The sequence below is a fragment of the Diaporthe citri genome (assembly GCF_014595645.1).
Source record: "Diaporthe citri strain NFHF-8-4 chromosome Unknown scaffold_10, whole genome shotgun sequence".
Classification (NCBI taxonomy): domain Eukaryota; kingdom Fungi; phylum Ascomycota; class Sordariomycetes; order Diaporthales; family Diaporthaceae; genus Diaporthe; species Diaporthe citri.
In genome coordinates, this window is record NW_025064855.1 from 1,182,580 (window position 1) to 1,202,803 (window position 20,224).

General features: G+C 43.6%; 4 protein-coding genes across 4 annotated transcripts; 2 read left to right on the plus strand and 2 right to left on the minus strand.

Annotated features, from left to right (window-relative positions):
• Positions 1-5,878: 5,878 nt before the first annotated feature.
• INS49_003525 (uncharacterized protein) lies at positions 5,879-6,717 on the plus strand (the record flags this gene model as incomplete). Its single annotated transcript, XM_043164319.1, has 2 exons — positions 5,879-6,321; positions 6,384-6,717. The coding sequence occupies 2 exons, from the start codon at positions 5,879-5,881 to the stop codon at positions 6,715-6,717; spliced, it is 777 nt and encodes a 258-aa protein (XP_043019084.1).
• Positions 6,718-8,881: 2,164 nt separating this feature from the next.
• On the plus strand, positions 8,882-10,632 carry INS49_003526 (uncharacterized protein; the record flags this gene model as incomplete). The annotated part of the gene is made up of 4 exons (XM_043164320.1): positions 8,882-9,390; positions 9,469-9,653; positions 9,741-10,125; positions 10,203-10,632. The coding sequence occupies 4 exons, from the start codon at positions 8,882-8,884 to the stop codon at positions 10,630-10,632; spliced, it is 1,509 nt and encodes a 502-aa protein (XP_043019085.1).
• Positions 10,633-15,436: 4,804 nt separating this feature from the next.
• Positions 15,437-17,150, minus strand: INS49_003527 (uncharacterized protein; the record flags this gene model as incomplete). The annotated part of the gene is made up of 2 exons (XM_043164321.1): positions 15,437-15,514; positions 15,588-17,150. 2 exons carry the CDS (start codon positions 17,148-17,150, stop codon positions 15,437-15,439), a joined length of 1,641 nt encoding a protein of 546 aa, XP_043019086.1.
• A 788-nt stretch (positions 17,151-17,938) lies between these two features.
• On the minus strand, positions 17,939-18,439 carry INS49_003528 (uncharacterized protein; the record flags this gene model as incomplete). The annotated part of the gene is made up of 1 exon (XM_043164322.1): positions 17,939-18,439. One exon carries the CDS (start codon positions 18,437-18,439, stop codon positions 17,939-17,941), a length of 501 nt encoding a protein of 166 aa, XP_043019087.1.
• Positions 18,440-20,224: the final 1,785 nt, after the last annotated feature.

Here is a 20,224-nt window from a genome sequence, read left to right on the forward strand (position 1 = left end):
ATAAACTTTAATACTTACTTATTTATAAAGAGTCTTAATTAAAAATTAAATAGTTTTATTAATTAATTTAATAATAATTAAAGCAAAAGAAATCTTATTAACTTATTTTTTAATATATATAGCTTTTTTTTATAAATAAGCATTATAAATATAAGTTAATATTTATTAATCTTTTCTTTTAATTTAATAAATCTTTTAAACTTTAATTTAAAAATCTTTTATAAATATAAAAATTAAACTTTTTATATCCTTATTTAAAAGAATGCTTAAAACCTTTTTATTTTTTTCTATCTTAATATTAAAATAAATTAATATAATTAATATATTAATTAATATTAAGCTTTAATTAAGATTTAAAGAAAATAAAAAAATGCTTTTAAAAGTTAATAAATATTTTTAAGGAACTTAAGCTTTTTTAAATAAAGCTACTTTAAAGGGCTTTTAATTTTTTCATTTTAAACTATATATTATCTTAATATTGCTAAGAATAAAATAAGCATAAAGATATCCCTTTAATTATTTAAATATTAAGTTTATATTTAAGAAAAAGAGTATTTTTAAAAGAATATAATATAAGGTATTAAAGGCTTTATTATTAATAATAAAGAATATAGCTTTAATTTTATTTAAATTAATGCAAACCTATTTTTTTATAACTTTAATTAAAAATAAGAAATCTTTATTATATATTATTAAATTTATATTATTAAGTAAAGCATATAAAAGTTTATTATATTTATAATATAATAAAGGCAAGAAATTTATCTTAACTTTAATATTTAAAAAAGCAAGTTATAAAAAATAATTATTTATTTTATATAAATTATTAAATAAGCTAAATTAAAATATCTTTAATTAATTATATTTATAATAAATATAATAATAAAGTTAACTTAATATTAAATAATTTATAATAAATTAATTAAAGTATTAGCCTTAATATTATCTTTTAAAAAAATAATTACATTAATTTTAAGAAATAAGTTTTTAGCATAATCTTTAAAATATACTAGCTTAAAAAGTACCTTTAATAAAATATATACTTTAAATTATACTGCTAATAAATATTTAATTAAGGTTAAATTAATATTACTAAGCATTAAAATATTTATAATACTTATTTTAATAATTATAGCTAAAATTATTTAAGCTGCTTTTTTCTTAAGTAATAAGAGTTATTAAATATACTTTTTTAGTTTTAAGTTTATTATATTTATTAAGCTTATTTTTATTATAGAAAATTTAATATTTTCTTTTTAAGTTTAATCTTAATTAATAAATAAGTTTTTCCTATCCTTTATTCTTTTTTTATTCCTTAGCTATAATTTATTATTAATAATTTAAAATTAATTATTTTTTACCTTTTTAAAATCTTTAAGTTAAGCATAATTAGCCTTTATAATTCTTATAACTTTATTTTAATTTTTAATATCTTTAGCTATATGCTTTTTTTAATTATAATAATATTTATTTAAGAAAGCTTATTATTACTTATAATTATAAGCTTTTTTTTAATATAAATTATATAATTTATAGAATTTATAAATGCTAAAATTAAGCTAACTTTTCTTTAATTATTAAGCTCTTAAATTACTTTTAAGGCTTTTAATAAGGCCTTTTCTTTAAATAAAGAATTTACCTTAATAAGCTTATAATATTTAATTATATAAGATAAATTAAACCTTTTTTTTTTAAATAAGAACTTTAATTAGCTATAAATATATCTTTTTAAATTATAGCTACTTTAATTATAATATAATTAAATATAAGTAAGATTTAAATACTTTAAAAGATTAGCTTAAGTATTTTTAAATAAGCTAAAGAATATTAATAACCCCTTTAACTTAAAAGCTATTAATAAGTTATTTAAGGAAAGTTACCTAAGCTTATTACATTAATATATATTATAGTCTTAAAAAGTATAGCTATAGTAAACTTTAAATAACCCATTCTTTTTAAAAAAAAAGCATTAAATTTATAGCTTATACCTTATTATTATTAAAATTACTTTAATTAAGTTTTGCTAAAGGTTATTAAATAAAATTTATAGCCCTTAGCTTAATTATTTTAAAATTATTTTACTATTTATTATAAAAAAAAGCTTTAATATCTTATTAAAATAACTTAAATTTATTTTTAAACTTAATTAAATTAAGTTTTAACTTTATAAATCTTTTAATAAGTTTATTTATATTTTATAAATTTTAATTATATCTTTTAATAATATTAATATAATTAAATTTAAATAAAGATTATTAAGCCTATGGATTTTTATTTTAAAGGCAATTTAAAGAATTAAAATTATTTTAACTTTCTTAAAGGAAATTTAGCCTTTTTAAATTAAGTAGGTTTTAATTAAAATTATTTTATATAAATAAATACTTATCTTATTTAAAATATTTAAGTTCTTAATTAATAACTTTTAATAAAATATGCTTAAAGTTTAATTAAAGAATATTCCTTATTAATTTATAAATAATTCCTTTCCTTATTAATCACTTTTTTAAATATAATAAAAGTGCTTTATAAAAGGGCTAAATTATAATAAAAAAGATATTATTTATATTATTAAGTTCTTAATTATATTTTATAATCTTCCTTTTTTATGCTTTTAAGTTATTATAAGAGTTATTATAAATAATGTTTTTAATAATTATAATTAAGTTTATATAATAAGTTTAATTATTAAACTTATAAAAAGTAAAAAGCTTTTCCTTTTAATTTTTTTAAATAAATTATTTAATAATAATACTTTTAATCGCTTTTATTAAATTTAAAGTAATATAGCATTATTTAAGCAATTTTAAGATTTAATTATTTAAATAAGAGAATTAATAAATAATAATTTTAAAATTATTTAAAATCTTAATAATATTAATCTTATTAAATTTTAAGATATTTAAATTATAAATTATAAATAAAATTACTTATAGTAAAGTTATTATATTAATAAAAAATAAGACTTTTAAAATATTAATTTAAGTTCTTAACTTATTATTAATAATAAATTATAAGGTTTAATTAAAGTAAGGTTAGTATTTTAATTAATAGTAAATAGGATTAAATCTTTCTTTTCCCTTAATAAGTTTTTTAAAATTCCTTTTCTAGCTTTAAGTAAAAAAGAATAAATAGTTTTTAAAATTTAAAGGTACTTTTAAAATAAAAGTAAATTTAAAAGGGCTTTAAATTTAAAAGTATAATATATATATTATAATAATTCCTATTAAGATAATAATAAAATGAAAAAACTTAAAAGCAATAATATCTTTAATTAAAGTAATTGCTTTTAAGAAATTTATTTTTAATATTATTTATAAATATTTAAATTAAAATTTAAAAAATAAAGGTATAATAATATAATATAATAAATAAAATAAACTTAATAAAAAAATATTTTATTAAGAAATAAAGATTATAAAATTATAATAAAGAAAGCCTTTTAAATTTATATTTAATACCTTACTTATTAACATTATATTAAATCCTTAGTAAATTAAATTTAAGTTTAATTAAAGCTTAAGCAGAGTTATACTTTAAGTTTAAGTTTTTTATATAATTTAATTAATATAAAAATGCATAATATAATATTATTTATTAAATTTATAAATAAATAAAGTAAGCACCTTAATTTTGCATTATAACTTCCTTTATTTTAAACTTAAGATTATAATAATAATAATAAATATTAATTAAGAGTTTAAAGCATTTTTAATTAATATTAAGTAATATTTATAAAGTTTAAATTTATTATTTTAATTTTAAGTTTATATTATTATTATATTTTAAGCATAATCTTTAATAAAAAACTTAAAATAAGTTTAAAGCTTAATAGTATATTAATATAAGATTAAGATAGTATTTTATTTAAATATTAAAAGTATAAAAGGTATCTTAAAATTAAAAAATAGTTTTAAGGCATTTATAATATTATTATAAATTTAATTATACTTAATTCTTTTTTATAATAAGTTAAAGATAAATGCAAGCTTTAATTAAAGCTTTAAGCTAATATATAAAATAATTTAATAATATTTAATATAAAAATAAAAAGAAATAAAATTAATAAATAATTAGCTTATAGCTAACTTTTTATTTTTCTTATTATTAATTAAAAATGCATAAAATTAAAATTATGCTTAAGCCAAATTATTAATAAAAATAAGCTACTTAAATAATAAGGGATAGGTTTTGCTAAACCCTCTTAAGGATAACTTAAGGAGAAGCTTTAATGCAATAAAAAGGAAAGATAGAAATAAAAGAGAACTAAAAAAAGAGAAAAGATAAATATTTTAAAAATTCTTAAAAATAAGAAAAGCTTAATTAAAGCATTAAATATATAAGAAAAGAAAAAAGTTAATTTCTTAAAAGAATGTTTAAAATAAGCGTAAAAGCTAGCTTTTTATAGCTAGCCGGAATTTAGCGCGATACCATTTCTTACGTAATTCCCTGCACCCGCTAATATTATATATATACACGCTTAAGAAATAACCCTTTAAAAGTCTTTAGGTTATTTATAACCCATGCAAAAGAATTTAGCGCAGCGGGATTTAATAAATTTTCAACGGCTTCCTTAATTAACATAGTAAAAGCCGCTTATTAAGACCTAAATAGGTTAAAGAAAGCATAACAATATCTAGCGAATATATAATAAGTAGGCATTATAAACGCCTTTTTAAAAACCTTTAATTCCACCTTATTTAATGCAAAAGTTAATGCTTAGCCTTTAAATGCTAAGATTACTTTTTTAATTATAGCATTTAATATATTAATAAAGAAATAATTAAAAATAAAAGATTAGCTTAATAATTATAAAGCATTTTATATCCTTATGCAATAACTTTTTAATATTTTATTTATAAAACCTAAACTATAAATTTTAATAAGCAAACTAATAAATATAAATATTAATAATATATATATAAAAACTTATATAAAAAGGTTTAAAAGCCTTTGCTTTAAATATAGTAATTTGAGCTATATTGCTTAAAATTATAATAAAATAAGAATAATAGCAATTAAGTTCTTAATAATAGCTATTATATAATAAGTAGATCCTAAGAAAAATTAAGCAAAAAATAAAGGGAAAAAGGGGATAATTATGGCTATGCAATATAAAAACTAAGTAATTTGCATAATTTATTTCAAAAGGCGCTTAAAATTTTCATAAAACCCCTATTAGCAGCCCTTAAGTAGTTTAAAATATTAATTAAGGCTAATTATGTTAAAAGCATTAATTAAGGCAAATAAAGCAAAAACTAAAAGCAATAACATAATATTTATAAATAATAATAACATACTTAGTTAAATTTTAATTAATTGTAATTTCTATAAAATTCTAGGCGGTTTTTAAGGAACTTAAAGCGTTAATTAAGGCGAAGTTCTTAGTTAGGGGGTAATATTTTAAGTTATGCCTATAGAGTTTTGGTTTGATTATGTAACCCGATATTACATATATATAGCCAAAAGCCGGGGCATTGCCTTTAGCTTTCATTCTTTCTCCTTTGTCTTTCATACTCTCAATATACTTAACTATCTACGGCTCAAGCCCCGTCACATCCCCGAATGGATCCGGCGACGAGGTGCACGAGACTTTTGAGGTGCTGTGACGTAACACCCTTGGCGTCGTACTCGGAGCCAATACTTTGCCTGTCCACCCCGAGTCCCCCCGCGTTTTGGCTGCGCATCCCAAGTGAATAGACAGCGGTAACATGGGACGTCCTTGAAAGCATTTCTTTCAACGGCCGTTTCAAGCATTTGCTCAGTGTGTCTTTTCAATAACCAGCGAGACGTAACAGGCCTTGGAAGGTGCTGCCATTGATAGGCACAGGCACAGGCATAGGCATCCTCGCCCCCTCCCCCTCCTTTGGAAGTAGCCAGCATGGCCACCGGATCATCGCCAGCGACGGTCATCCGATATGGGCAGCCACCTGGCGCAGACACATCGGCTCCATCCAACCTGCCGCGGTATCCACCCCCGGGGCCCAGCATGTCGGGTGCCCTGCCCGATAACTGGCAACCTACCAAGATTTCTGACACAGGTCCGCCCGGCCAACCTTATTCCAGGCCCGTCCGAGTATACTCCCCGCAGGAGATCCCGACGAACATAAAGACCGCTCGCTTGAGCGTCGAGCACGGCTTGAAAGAGCTGATCAGCCTCCAGCAGCGACGTCCTCAGCTTGAAGGGGTCGCCTTCCTGGACCAGTTCCGGCTACAATCCGCCAATGTCCTCGGCGACCTGAACGCGTTGCGGGGGGAGGTGTCGGACACAATAAGAGCCGCAGAGCGGCATAGGTGGCGGAAGTGGCTTTTGGGAGGCCTGGCGTGAGCGAGCACCGTTCTCCCTGCATGCTCAGAACAGTTAACACTGACCAGTTTTGTCAAAGCGCGGCACTCATCCCAGCAGTGAGGGCGATATGGAAAAGACCACAGCATGACAGCGAGTCATCCAACACTACCGAATATGCATTCCAGAAGAGCAAGTCGCTCATCACTCGCATACTGAGTGCTGTCCGAAGCAGCTTCGGTGGCCTGGCGTCTGTGACCTTCTTCGTGTTTGCGGTGCTGTATGTCTTTCAGAATGAGGTGTCTCTGCGCGTGGCCAAGACGGTGTCCAAGAGGCTGAAGAGGCTACACGCCAAGGTCGAGAGAGGCGACCAGGAGATCACCCAAGCTGATCTGAAACTACTTCGCGGATGGCGGTGGCGGATACTACTGTGAAGATACTGGAAGTTATTTGCTGTTGTTGCCGAGGTACAAAATCGCCTCAAGCCGTTACTTTGACTCAACCCACATATTTTCTAGCCTAGCCTTAGAACACCATGAGGCTTCTGGGGGTCGTTAAGGGATAAAATTGTGGGTCTTTTCTGCACTTGATTAGCGCTTTCCAAGATGAAGTCTCACCATATAAAGTCAATTGAACGATGGTGGCTTATAAATGACAAGACTTCTTTCCACTCCGCCGTGGACGGTGTGCTACTCACCACAATTCTTTGGAACACCCGGTCAGCCGACGAGATCTCGTCTCGGGCGCTGTCTGGCGGGCGTCAGTCGACCTCCATCGGAGTTGTTAACAGACCTTGGCAGCTTGCTAGAAGAAGCGCATTTGTTATCTAGTCTCACCAACAGATCAGGTTGAAGTTTGGTTCTAGGAAGCAAGCTAGTGACCGGGGTCTGGTCACGACGCCGTCCAGAGAGAACATAAAGGTCAAGGCACAAACCAGCCAACAAACCTGAGGTGTGTCACGGGCTTCTTCCCATCTTATCATTCCGTATGCCCGGGGCGATTCTGAGCTCAGGCGCCAAGTGCGAGGTTCTCTTGGACTGACGTCTGAGACCAAATCCGCTCGAGCACTGCCACGAGCTTGGTGGCCCCCAAGATCCGGGGAAGTCTGTGGGGAGGGGGACTTGGCGGAGCAGAAACCTTCCAGACTGCCGGCTCCCCACACGAGAGGCACCAAGCCTAACCGCCGAGCGGCCAACAACAAGGGGCGGGAAATCCTCCTCTCGTTCTTGACTCTTTTTTACCCTTCTACTAGTGCCGCCCCCGCGGGTCTCATTTCGCTTCTCCTTTGAAACCTAGTCATTTCCTCCATTCCACCGGCTGGGCGCGCCGTGCCCAGAAAACGCCACGCGGGAGGCAGTCGAAGGCTTAACGCAAAAGGGGGGCGTCGGAACAGAACTTGAACTTGTATATACACACACGACACGACACGCAAAAGCGAGTCCGATCTTCTCGGATCCATGCCCCTGGGCCATCTCGACGCTAGTCCGGTTCAGCGCGCCTGATGGGGCTTGCCCGGCGGCCTGGGTTCAGATGTCGAGAACGAGTGGTTGAGCAGACGAAGCAATCTAGCAATCTCGCATGCGATGTGACCAGTACCATCGCCTCGGGCGCAGGGGGGTTGCAGCAATCTTGCCTGCTTGCTGAATCAACCAGGTAGCACATTTTGCGCCATTGTTCTGGACCACCAGCCCCAGGATAATGGGAAGAATGCGGGGAGTGAGCACTTGCCATTGCCAAGTCTTGGCTTCAAGCCTGTGGCTTTGGAGACGCGGCTGATATTGGTCCTTTGGCAATTGTGCCAGGGATAGTCCGTCTTGGTCCGGAATCCTGTCCAACTCTCTGTTATCAAGCCAGCTGCATACGAACGAATGGCCTCGCTGCAACCACACGGGCCAGATAAGTGCAGCGAAGCTGAGTGCGTTGGCGTAAGAATATTCGAGGGTTACACCACTTGTTCTTTTTCAAAAAAAAAAAAAAAAAAATGTCTCAGGTACTATCAATAGGCAGCGGCCGCTGACAGAGTCTCGACCATGCCAGCCCTGATACCAATAGTGATTAGCCTCAACAAAACGGAAGCTGAGGGAGGAACAACCATAAACCTTTTTGGCGCCTTGGCCAGGACTCGTGACGAATTCTAAGTCGTTCTCCCGGACAGAAGGGCCACCTCCTAGTTGTACTTACGGGATAGGTCATTTCCCTTCCAGAGCCTTGTCCAGTGGACTAAAAGTGAGACCCCAGGTGGCTTCGTCTTGGCTAGGCATTGGCATTTTTCCTTCGGGGTCCGGGGCACAAGCCATGGAAGACTCTGCCGCAGCGTTGGTAAGCCCAATCAAGAACGTTGTGCATCATCTTCCAAGATTGCCTTTCGGACTGCAGGCCGAAAGTGGTATAATATCTCGGGAGGGGTGGGATCCAAGCCCAGCATCTATAAAGTGAAAGCCTTCCCCCCATAGTCTTTGCTTAGTTTCACCTGAAGGCCTTGACACCTGCCGTTAGCTGAGCTTATACGCAGGGGAACAGCTTGCCCCCAACGTCTCTTTTCTTGTAAGCAAGGGTCCTGTCAACTTCCCCGATTATTTTCAACGCCTGTGCGTGGCCATGGCGGACATAAAAGCCCAAGTCGACAGCTCCGGCACGAGCATGGAAGAAAAGCCCGTAGGCAAAACCGTCGAGGATGTTGACGACATTGACACCCAATCCGTCGAGGGCGCAGGCTGGGATGAGTCGACGACCAAGAAGCTCATTCGCAAGATTGACTACCGGCTCATCCCCTTCCTTGCGCTCCTCTACCTGCTCTCCTTCCTCGACAGAACCAACATTGGCAATGCCAGACTCGACACCCTGGAGGCAGACCTTGGCATGCCCAAGACCAGCCTCCAGTACAACAATGCGCTCGGAATCTTCTTTCCCTTTTATGTCGCCGCAGAGGTGCCCAGCAACATGGCCATGAAGAGGTTCCGCCCGAGCATTTGGATCCCCATCATCATGATCGCCTGGGGCATCTGCACCACACTCATGGGAATCGTTCACAACTACCCCGGGCTGATGGCTGCGAGAGCGGCATTGGGTCTTGCTGAGGGCGGTCTGTTCCCTGGAATCACGTACTAGTAAGTTTACCTATGGTTTTTTTTTTTTTTTTTTTTTTTTTTTTTTGCAACTGGGCCTGTATGCTGACTACGCCGCAGCATCACGATGTGGTATGCGCGCCACGAGTGTGGTCTTCGGATGGCCATCTTCTTCTCCGCTGCGACAGCAGCCGGTGCTTTTGGCGGTCTGCTTGCGCGCGGTATCATGGAGATGCGAGGAGTCGCAGGTTTGTCTGGCTGGCAATGGATCTTCATCCTTGAGGGCATACTGACCTTCTTCGTCGGTAAGTCTCTCCTACGGTCCCAGCCACGAAGTCCGAGCAATGTGGGTGTTCCTGGACATCACCCGAGTTATTAACTCTTCTCTTCAGCTGTTTCGGCCTTCAAGTTCATGTATGACTACCCATCAACCGCACCCTTCCTCTCCGCACCGGAGCGCAAGGAGGTCACAGCGCGGCTCAAGCGCGACCGATCCTCCCTCGCGGACGAGTTCGACATGAAGTACTTCTGGGCCGCCCTCAAGGACTGGAAGATTTGGGTGCACATGTTCATCACGATTGGAGTGTACACACCGCTGTACTCATACGCCCTGTTCCTGCCGACCATCGTCGCCGACCTGGGCTACCGAAACACCACGGCGCAGCTTCTGACCGTGCCTCCTTACTTCGTGGCTTGCTTCTTCTGCATCGGCGCGGGCTACCTCGCGGACAGGATGAAGACACGAGGGATCTTCATGATCGGCTTCATGATCATCGCGTAAGCACATTGCCCTCAGCCTTAACCCCTTTTTCTTCTAGCCACCGCCAGCAACACTGACACTTTTGCCACCACAGCATGATCGGCCTCATCATGCTCCTCGCCTCCAACAGCAGCGGCGTCAAGTACACGGGGTGCTTCTTCCTCGCGACGGGCATCTACCCCAACGTGCCGCAGGGTGTCGCCTGGAACGGCAACAACATCGGCGGGTCCCTGAAGCGCGGCGTGGGGATCGCCATGCACGTCGGCTTCGGCAACCTCGGCGGCCTCATCGCCGCCTACATCTACCTCGCCAAGGACAGGCCCACATACCGCCCGGGCCACGCCACCCTGCTCGCCTTCCAGGCCATGGCCACCACCCTGAGCATCTTCATGACGCTCTACCTCCGCAGGGAGAACGCGCGGCGCGATAGGGCGCACAAGCCGCCGGGCGAGTACACCGAGGCGGAGAGGCATGCGGAGAGGGAGCTGGGGGATAATGCGACGTTCTTCAGGTATACGGTTTAGAGGTTTTGTCTTGTGGCTGTTGGTGTTTTAGAGTTGTCATTTAGAAAATCTCGAGGAGAGACGTAGATAATTTAGCTGTATCATATCTACGAAAGGTTGCCAGCGTCGACGAACCAAGTTTATCGAATATCTGTGACTGCTGGACTTCAAACGCTTAGAAGTGAACGGAAAATTGCTTGGTCGGTTTCTGCCCAACGGGACAATGTCTTTGCTGTGACGGCACAGCTTCGTAAGATGCACTGTAATGGCCTGACGTTCTGGAGAATTTTGACCTTGTGGTGTGTTGTGCGGCTCTAGTTCAGCGGCCAAGAGCGCTGTCTCATTTCTTAATTGTTGCAGGCTTTTAGCTGATCTTGATTTGAAACGAGGCAGCATCTTCTTTCAGCAGCGCATCGATTGTGAATTTAGAAAGCATGTGAGAGATAGATATGCTCCACCGCTCCGAATAAGAAAGCCGATGTTGCCATCGTCGCACGCAATGTTTTCTCCGTGACTGTAAGAATTCTTATAAGCTCTCTACTCTGCACCCTCCTAGCATTTTTGGATTCTTAGAGTCACCCGCTTTCTCGTCAGCTGGAGAGAAGGTCAGGCATAAAGTACTGAACATGTCGTATCAAAATAGAATATACCCTTTGGTCATATTTCGCACGGTGGACAGACATATGTAGTCCCTTCCCAGAGTTGACAAGGTGCGCCTCAACACTGGTCAGCTGCATTGACGGGACCGGCTGTAGAGCACTTGGCAAATGTTACTGTCATGATGACCTCCTGATGCATTACCAAGCCAAGTTCACGACTTACAGTCTTTTGTGTTATCTTCCCGTTAGGGCATGTGGGAGTTCGCTCAGCGAGTACGAGTTTCTCGTATCAGCCATCCACTCATCCTGTTCACTGTCTCGTATTCCACGCATGTCCTTCCCCACAACACCAACTCACATGATATCGGGTGCATATCGAAACGTTTCATGAATTCGATGCATAACGGGCCGCTAGAGGAGTATTGAGCAATAACCCCCGGCTGCCTCCAGGGAGCTGAAAATCGCCCCACATATTGGCCCTGGACGTGAGGGCATATTTAGGTCCAACGTCTGGTACTTCACCGAGCTGAATACAACGGGGTCGATTGCTATAAATGGAATCAGGACCACTCCGCTACCAGATAAACTCTTAGAGCTGTCAGATAAGCTTCTCCTGGGGCCGTTTAACGCATGGCTTGGCCGGAGTGATTTTCGGTCTAGAACAATCGTGAGGCTGAACTCAAATGACTCACTTCCCTGAAATTTCCCCACTTAAGCATGAGGCTATTCATGCAGGACTTCACACGAGCTAAGTGGTGTGTGATGGGGGTGGTTGGGACGAAGAAGACTTCTTATCCCTACCCTTGTGGCGAGACCTACAAGCTTGCTGAGAAGTTGTTGCTTGTCGTTCCCCTTGACTCAAGTCCTTCTCAGAATTCGTCCTTCGACATTTTCCCGATGTCCGGTCTGGAGCGATGCGAATCATGGGCCTGCGGCCTCAAGTGCCAGGCAAGAGCCGCAACAAAAATGGGAAACGAAAGTAGACCATGTTCATAAATGATAAGGATCATTATTTTTCAAGTCTATAGGAAATTGCCTAGGTTGGGTCTTGGATCACAGCTCTGATAGAGAGCACTGTCGAGTCCGGGGCAGGCTTCATTTACAGCTGCCATCAGTATGGACTTTCGGCACGGCCATGTGGTCAGTATTACTCGTGAGCTCATGACCTTGCCAGATAGATCAACATCTGCCCATGCGCTGAAACTTGGGCATCGTTCGTTTGGATTGGGTATCTATCATGAACTACGTGGCCTCCGGACGTCAACACCGTGCCGTTCTATTTGTTAGGGGGCTCGACGCGTTGGACTCAACGGATACACCCGGGCACCATTCGAAGTTGATATTGTGATTCACGCCCGTGCATAAATGTACGGAGACGAGCCCCACCAAGAGTAGGAATGGCAATCTATTGATAGACGCCACTCGGGACCGTATAGCTAGGGACGGATAGGAAGGGCGGGACGGGGAGATAAACCCGTGAGCGACTGAGTCTTGATTTGCCGATGCGTACCCAGAAAGCTGAGCATTCGAAACGCTTCACTTAGATGCAGGTCGCAAGGATCCCGAACTTATCTTGTCAATGTATTTGAGAGGATATGATGTAGATAGGGGGATCAGGAGGTCCACCCGAGTCCTGGCGTTCATCCCAAAATATGTGACAGATTATACAAGAAGACGGAGCAGGTGGTTCAGCGGGAAATTATTTTGAGGATGTAATCCCAGGAAAGTTTATTTCACAGGAAGGGTATGCTGGTTAGAACGGTGTCTGCCGTTGTGGTATGATCCCTGCGAAGTCTAGCACCAAGGTACAGTATGTTGCGAATATCATCCTTGATCATGCAGCTGGGTGTCATCTGTACATCTGGTTACGAAGACTGGTACGGAGAACTGATCTCGTACAACTCGTACGGCAGCGAATATCATTACAGGCACGCAGGAATGACATATTCTCGATCTCCAACCTTGTGACTGAACGAAATTGTGACCCAGGCAATCGCAATCATCATCAGGTCATGACGATAGTTGCTGGCAAAAAAGTGCCGAGTGCCAGCCGGTGGCGGGGATTATGTGCCCACAGAATCGATTGACCGCGCAGAGTATTGTGAAACAAAACGGACAGCCCGAGGAGCGACTCGGAAGCCCGAGAGGAATGGGCGCCCCACCACGAACGTTGATCGTCGCACGTTGTTGCATGAAAGCGTGCGTGGGGAGCCACGTGAATGGCGAGAGAAACGCAACAAGGCGTTGGTGGAATGGAAGCAAGGATGGGCAAAAAAAAAAAAAAGTTTCGCGAACAGGACCCAGCAATGAGCGGAACCAGGTCCCTACGGTCTGTCGCCGTCCAGGCCCTCCCAGGGCTGGGCTGGAGTGGGCTTGCCGGGGTTCCGCCTGGGCCACCCTCCCCTCCCACAGGGCTCGGGGAAATCTCGTTCCCAGCTGGCCTCAGCGCGTGTAACATTTGGATTGTCTCCCCGGCATCGCCAGACACGGAACACGGTTATTAATGAAATTTGCCCACCACCATTTTCCAAACAGCGCAATCCGCGCAACAGCGGCAGGGCGAGAAAGATGCTGCTGCTCTCTCCCACATGTGGGTTCCCCCATTCTTAGCCCGCCCCTCCCATTACACCTCAGCACCCAATGACCGCATCGAAGCCTGCTATTTGGGGGGACGGCCCTAGTGTCTCGAGTAGAACACATGGACACACAAGACTTCTGCCTAAAGATAGAAAAGAGGGCTGGGTGATCCACTTGGGCACCCCCACATACGCTCCTGATGAGCAAGCAGAATGCGCAGCACCAAAAAAAAAAAAAAATCTCGGATTGTAAGACGGTGAATAGCCAGATGGACAAAAAAAGGACCAATATCTGGTATCCATTATATAGCACACCGCAGCAAACAGTGTAGCGGGAGACGCACATTTGACAGGCCCTGCGGGAGGATGGGACCCCCCGCTCGGCTCGGCAAGAGGCTAGAGAACCACTGTACCTCAAACCGACTGGCTCATGGCCACCACCCGATTCACCCATCCGGGCCGTTCGAGCCAGCGCGGTTGGACGAGCTAGGGGGGGGGGGTGTGTTGCAAATTAGCAACGTAGTCATCATTCATCATTCAGTGATTGATTGGGGGGATGGGGAGGGGTGAGGGCTCGTCTATCTTTGACGGCGGAGTACGTCATGTGGCATGTGCAAAAATGTCAAAACTTGGCAAAATGCAAGGCGAGCGAGCCGTTTTTCTCTGTTGGCCTCTGAGGGAGGAGGGGAGAGAGAAACCCAGCCTGTCAGAGGGTGGATATGTAATGAATTTCTCCCACGACTAACCCCCCGGGGGGTCGGTCTGGCTCCCACTGCGCAGTTTTGACATAAGATGGGGGGCAGTGCCCGCTTCCTGCCCTCCACGTTGATCGACTTTCGGCATTCCTGGTGATCGACACTCCCTTTCCTACAAGTCATATCTTGAACAACTTTCCCTCTTGACGACCACTCGACGAAGCTTCATTCAAGACTTCCACGAACTACTAGTCTCAGACACAACGAGGCTTGGGCTACCATACAAGGCGACCACATAGCGCACACCCTCGAGGAAAAACCACTAGTCCAGGTGAGACCTCGCCAGGCCCGGAACAAGCCTTCACCCCACGTTCCTGATCTACCACTAACACGCCACCAGGATCGACCAACGCCACCGAAACTACCCACCTAGACTCTTGAGAGAGAGACAGAGCCTCCGGATCCCCGGAGCCTAGTATGCAATCATGATAGCCACTCCGGCCAAAGCTCTGGTGCGCGACGAAGCTGACTGGCGCTGTGGCTGTGGTCATCTTAATCCGGACTCGGAGAGCGTCTGTGGCGGCTGCGGCAGGAAGTAGCCGTCCTCGGGAGGGGAGCGATGTTTTTGAGGCCTCAGTGATACCCACATTTTCGCAACGTTGATTTCCTTTTTTCGGGTGTGGGACAACAACAAACATCGAATCTTTCGGCTTTCGGGGGTATTCAAAGTCAGGAAGGAGCCTTTTATTTCTTCATCATTTTTTGCAGATTGTGTGGGGAGCTGGGACGGACGTTATCAGACAGCCGAGGTCCCCAAGAGAGGTCGCCGGGCGACGGGATGCTCCGCTGATGGTCGACAGTCAAATCTCGATAAAAACGACAAAAAGACAAAAATAAATCTCATGACGGGGATCTAATTTCACTGTGTTCTGATACAGTTACCTGCCCACAGGTGTCAGGTTTTTGTGGCCTGCTCGCTGAGCTTGACCTTCACCATGGTCCGATCCACCGGCTTGGCCGTCACCTGAATACTCTGGGATGGGGATTAGCTACGAGTTCAGCTGACACCAAGACAGTACTGCAGAAGGAATTGCAGAGGAACTCACATTGAAAAGCTCCGACTTCGTCCGGTAATATCCCTTGTCATCCAAGATAGGCTTGCCGTTACTGTCCAAATCCAGCTCGCCGAGACCAACCTTTTGGAAGTCGTACCGCCTAGCAGCACATGCCAAGATGACCTTGGCCTCAATATGCGCCAGCTCCAGGCCGATGCAGGCACGCGGCCCCCTCTCGAAAGGCCTCCATGCACTCGCCGGTAGGCTTGACGTATCACCAAGCCACCGCTCGGGGATGAAGTCGTCGGCTGTGTCTCCGTACACCTTACGATCGCGCTGGATGACTGTGCTGCACAGATATATGATGCACCCGTCCGGGCAGATCTGTCTCCCGTCAGGCAGGGTGAGCTGGAAATTCGTGCCGGGCTGTGTCATCCGGACCGACGCGGCCGGAGGATGGATGCGTAAGATCTCCTTGATGAGGGCAGAGGTGTAGACCATCTGGCTCAGGATCTCGCTCCCACCGGGGGCGAGGAGCTTCTCCCGGACGACATCGGGGTCCGCGTCGGATCCGAAGAGCTCATCAAGCTCGGCTCGGAGTGCCCTTTGTTGCTGTGGTGACTTTGAAAGCTCGTAGAAGGCCCACTGAAGCAGAATACTTGTGGTATCGTGGCCAGCGAAGAGGAACACACGCAGGTTGTCGCTCGTCTGCTGCAGGAGCTCAGGGGTGAGCTGCTCGGTTCCTTGTAAGCTCAGCGCCAAGACGCTGCGGGATTTGGTCCCTCCAGCACTGAGCTGGGCATACTCGTTACGGACAATGTCTTTTAAAAGCCGGTCGAGTTTGCTGGCATGTTTCCGGCGGATGCGCTCTCGTAAGAAATTGGTGCCTGGGATGCTCGTCCCCCTGCGGCTGGTGTACTGTTCCATGATCGCCCTGAACGACAGCAGGATCTCGCTTTGCTCCCCCGGGATCTGGGCTCTGAAGTCCTGGCCCATGGTGACTGCCCCGATGATATCGAAGGTCAGCGTGACACAGTGCTCGTCGAGACAGAACTCCTCGCCAGTCCGGGCGTAGCGGTCCATGTGGTCCAGGAAAAACCTGGTCTTGTCCAGAACGATAGGCAGGACGGTGAGGAGGTGCTGAGGCGCAAAGCCGGGGTTGAGCTGCCGCCTCTGGGCCTTCCAGTGGTCCGCTTCGGACGTCAGGATGGAGTTCTTCCCGGTCAGATGCCAGATATCACCAAGGGTGGGAGACTTGGGAGTGCTCGAAGACCATTTTGGGGACGGCTTCGTGATCTGCTCGGCCATCTCGTGGTCGCAGACTATCAGCATGGGGTAGTTGATAGGCCGGAGGTCGAGGAAAAGGACTGGCGGGCTTCCCACACGGGGGAGGAAGTCTCGTATCACGTCGTCGAGGTGACGCCTCGGGTCTGGGGCGTTCTTGAACAGCTCACCCATGAGCTTCATGTGGCCCCACACGAAGGAAGTCTTCGCCTGGGGGATGCCAGCATACTGCCGAAACCGCTGGTACTGCCATTTTCTGAAGGTTTTGATACCGTAGGCGACGAGGAGCGCAAGCGCTGTCCACAGGACAGGCCCGTATTTGTCTAACATGTTTGTTTCCTCGAAGAATCAGCTGCGGCTGAGATATACAATGGCGGAGTCGAGGCACATGTAAGGCGGGTGGTTTCAGTTAGGTGGAAGACCAACGATGAGAGGTTCACGTCCGGTCGCAGGGTTCAATGGACACCGAGGGTGAGGATGGGTTAAGGATGAGGTTGGAGCTTTCGAAGGCTGAAAGTCGAAGGTTGAAGCCGGATGGGATGGGATGGACTGAGACTGAGACACTGCTGGGCTGCAATGTTTCGTTTTAGTGACCATCAAGCGCGGGAACTGCATCCCTGCCAGACTGGAACACGCTCCTTCTCCTTCTGGACCAACGACGTCGCAGCAAGCACCTGCAGAATTGCCAAACGCTGCGGCTGAACCTCTTGCATGCCAAATGTGCAATGACGGTGGTACATCTGCGTCACAAAATCAACCATGACCACAATTCCGCTGCTAGCGGCAGTGACTTCGAGTGAGGACAATCCCAAGCTGTCTATGACGCACTCCGCCGCCCGATGAGTTGGTGCAGCTGGTCATGCAGGGTCCTCCAACTCCTCCACAGCACAGGCGCGACGTGCCGGTACCTGCATCCGTATCCAAGCTCGAGCTGGTGAGATGAATTACTCAGAAGGCTATTGGGTGTAGGCCTTTTCAACACAGTGAGAGTAATGGAATGACAATGAGAACGCCTGCTCTGCATTACAACACTTTTACCATCCATGGCTGACAGAATATTCGAAAAAACCCACCAACAACAAGGAACCTGCCATCATACTATCACCGCAGGATATCAACTAGAACATCGAGCCAGTCTTATACATCAGGTACAGCAGGCCCAGCCACGCGATGATCAGCCAGATGCTGACGCCAAACACCGTCGGCGCCGCGCTGGTTTCCCTCCTCAGAAGCACCGCTCCCGTTCCCTCGCCCCCATCCTCCGACCTCTTCAGCTCCGGCTGCAGCTCCGGCCCGCCGTCCAGCGGCGTGCTCTCCACGGTGGAATACTCGTAGTCGCCTTGGGGCTGATGCGTGAGGATCTGCTGGTGTGCTGTGGCTTGCGACCCCTCAGTGCCCTCCTCGTTGTCCGTCTTGTGGCCGACTTGGTGCCCCATGAAGGCTGCAGGCGCCGCGGTGTCTTGTACTGCATGCCATTGTACGGCGTCGTCCGGTTTAAGGTCATGTGTACGCATGATATAGGGGCCAGGGTGTGAGCTGCCGATGGCCAGCACAGGTCCCAGCAGCAGGCTGGCTGCTGCGGCGAAGAAGACTGCGGCACTTGTGGGTATCATCCTCATCTCTGCTGGACGTCGACCACCTGGCTCTGTTGCTCCCTTGACGTAAGATAAGACGGCGATTCAATGAATATGCCTTTTCAATGCCAGGAGGATGGATTTGGATGTGATTTTTCTTGTCGTCTGCGCAGACATGTCCTCGTCGGGGTCAGATTGAAGCGTTTGGCGCCAGCCTTACCTGTGACACTTTGGAGCCCCTGACCTCGTCCTAGCTCCAAACCCTGACACTCGAGTGTCCACCCCCATGCATCCTGACCTTAACCCTGGGAACCCTTGAAAGTTAGTAGCCTGACGTCCTCGACTCTTGAGCAATCAATTCATCCACAACAAAGCCACGAGTGTGCTCAAATACGGCATGTTCTAGTGAAACACTTGGCTTTCCAGAAAAGAAGATTTCAATACAACCACAAGGACGTGTCTTAGTTCCTAGGCTCCCCTCTTGCTGCTGGAACGCTGAACTCGACGAGCATCTCGATCGAATCCACGGCAGAGGCTTCACCATCACCATATTCTCCTGGTCATCATCATGGCTCCACAATATTGCATCCGTTCTCTTCGTCTCATGGGTACTGCAGAAGGCAGCCCCCAAAGTTCTATCAGAGTCATTGGAGGGCCCCTACTCTCCTCAATCCTCAAGCTACTGCATAAAAGCGCCCGAGGGTTGGTATTCTAGTACTGCCTGCCTTTCCCTCCCCTGCCGCCTGTGGAAGCCACTCTCATTTCAAAGTTGCATTCCATTAACATGGCTAGGTTGATCTCTCACTGGAAATCTAGAAGGAGCCACACACCAACTCAAGACGACGGTCAGGGCTGACCGTTGTGCGCCGGCCCGTGCCGAGACGCGACTAGAGATGAGATGAACCCACGCGACAGAAGGTCACAAACTGTGGAGCCTCACGATCTGGGGTCATGGATCTGCATCTACAGGGAAACCTGACAAAGAAGCCTAATTCGTGACTTCCGTGGCGTTGGCGAAGGGTCCCTTGACTCTCCTTTCTTGTCTATGCATTACTATAAAAATAATATCAGCTTTTCAAGGTAAAAATAAGAAAGAAAAAGGTAGCTTTTCTATAGCATTATATCCTGAATTCGCTATAATAATATAAGTTTAATTATAAAAAGGATAAATTAGAAATTGTGATTGGTTGGATTTGGTTACATTCTTTCCGGGGAGTTGTATGTAGCGACATGGATAATCTTTTTCAGGTCACCCTGTACAGTAGATTTCCATTGCATACCACAGCACCCTGCCGTGCCTGACGTGCATTGCAGTGATCTTCCTCTCAGGCCCTTGGCCCCCCAAACCCAAGCCAGTGCAGGCAAGGCTGCCCCCCCCGGGAGCCGTCCCCTCCGCGGGTCAAGGATGTATGCGGAGTTGCATCGGGGCCACTGGGCCGACATTCCCCATCGTCACCCCTGGCCTCCTGCGCGTCTCCTCTGTTGGCGGGGAATGTGCTTTTCACACAGTCACATCACCAGATCGTCTTACCTTGCCCAACAGTCGTCAAAGTTGAGCAACTTGAGCTAGGCTGCGTGGGCACCGTGCCTCCACGTGCTCTGCCCTGTCCCGACCCGGACGACCGGAAATTGGACGCGCGCGTTGAGAGGCACTTGCAGTTGCAGTCACTCCCGCCAATGTTCACGTCGTAGACTCCGCAAGAGCTACCACTGCACGCAGTCGTCATCGACACGCCTCGTCCTTGCCCCGCGAAGGCGTCCCTGTCGAGCAACCTGGGCAGGACTTCCAAAGATGGAAACAATGGGGCACACACACCCGGGCCATGCCCC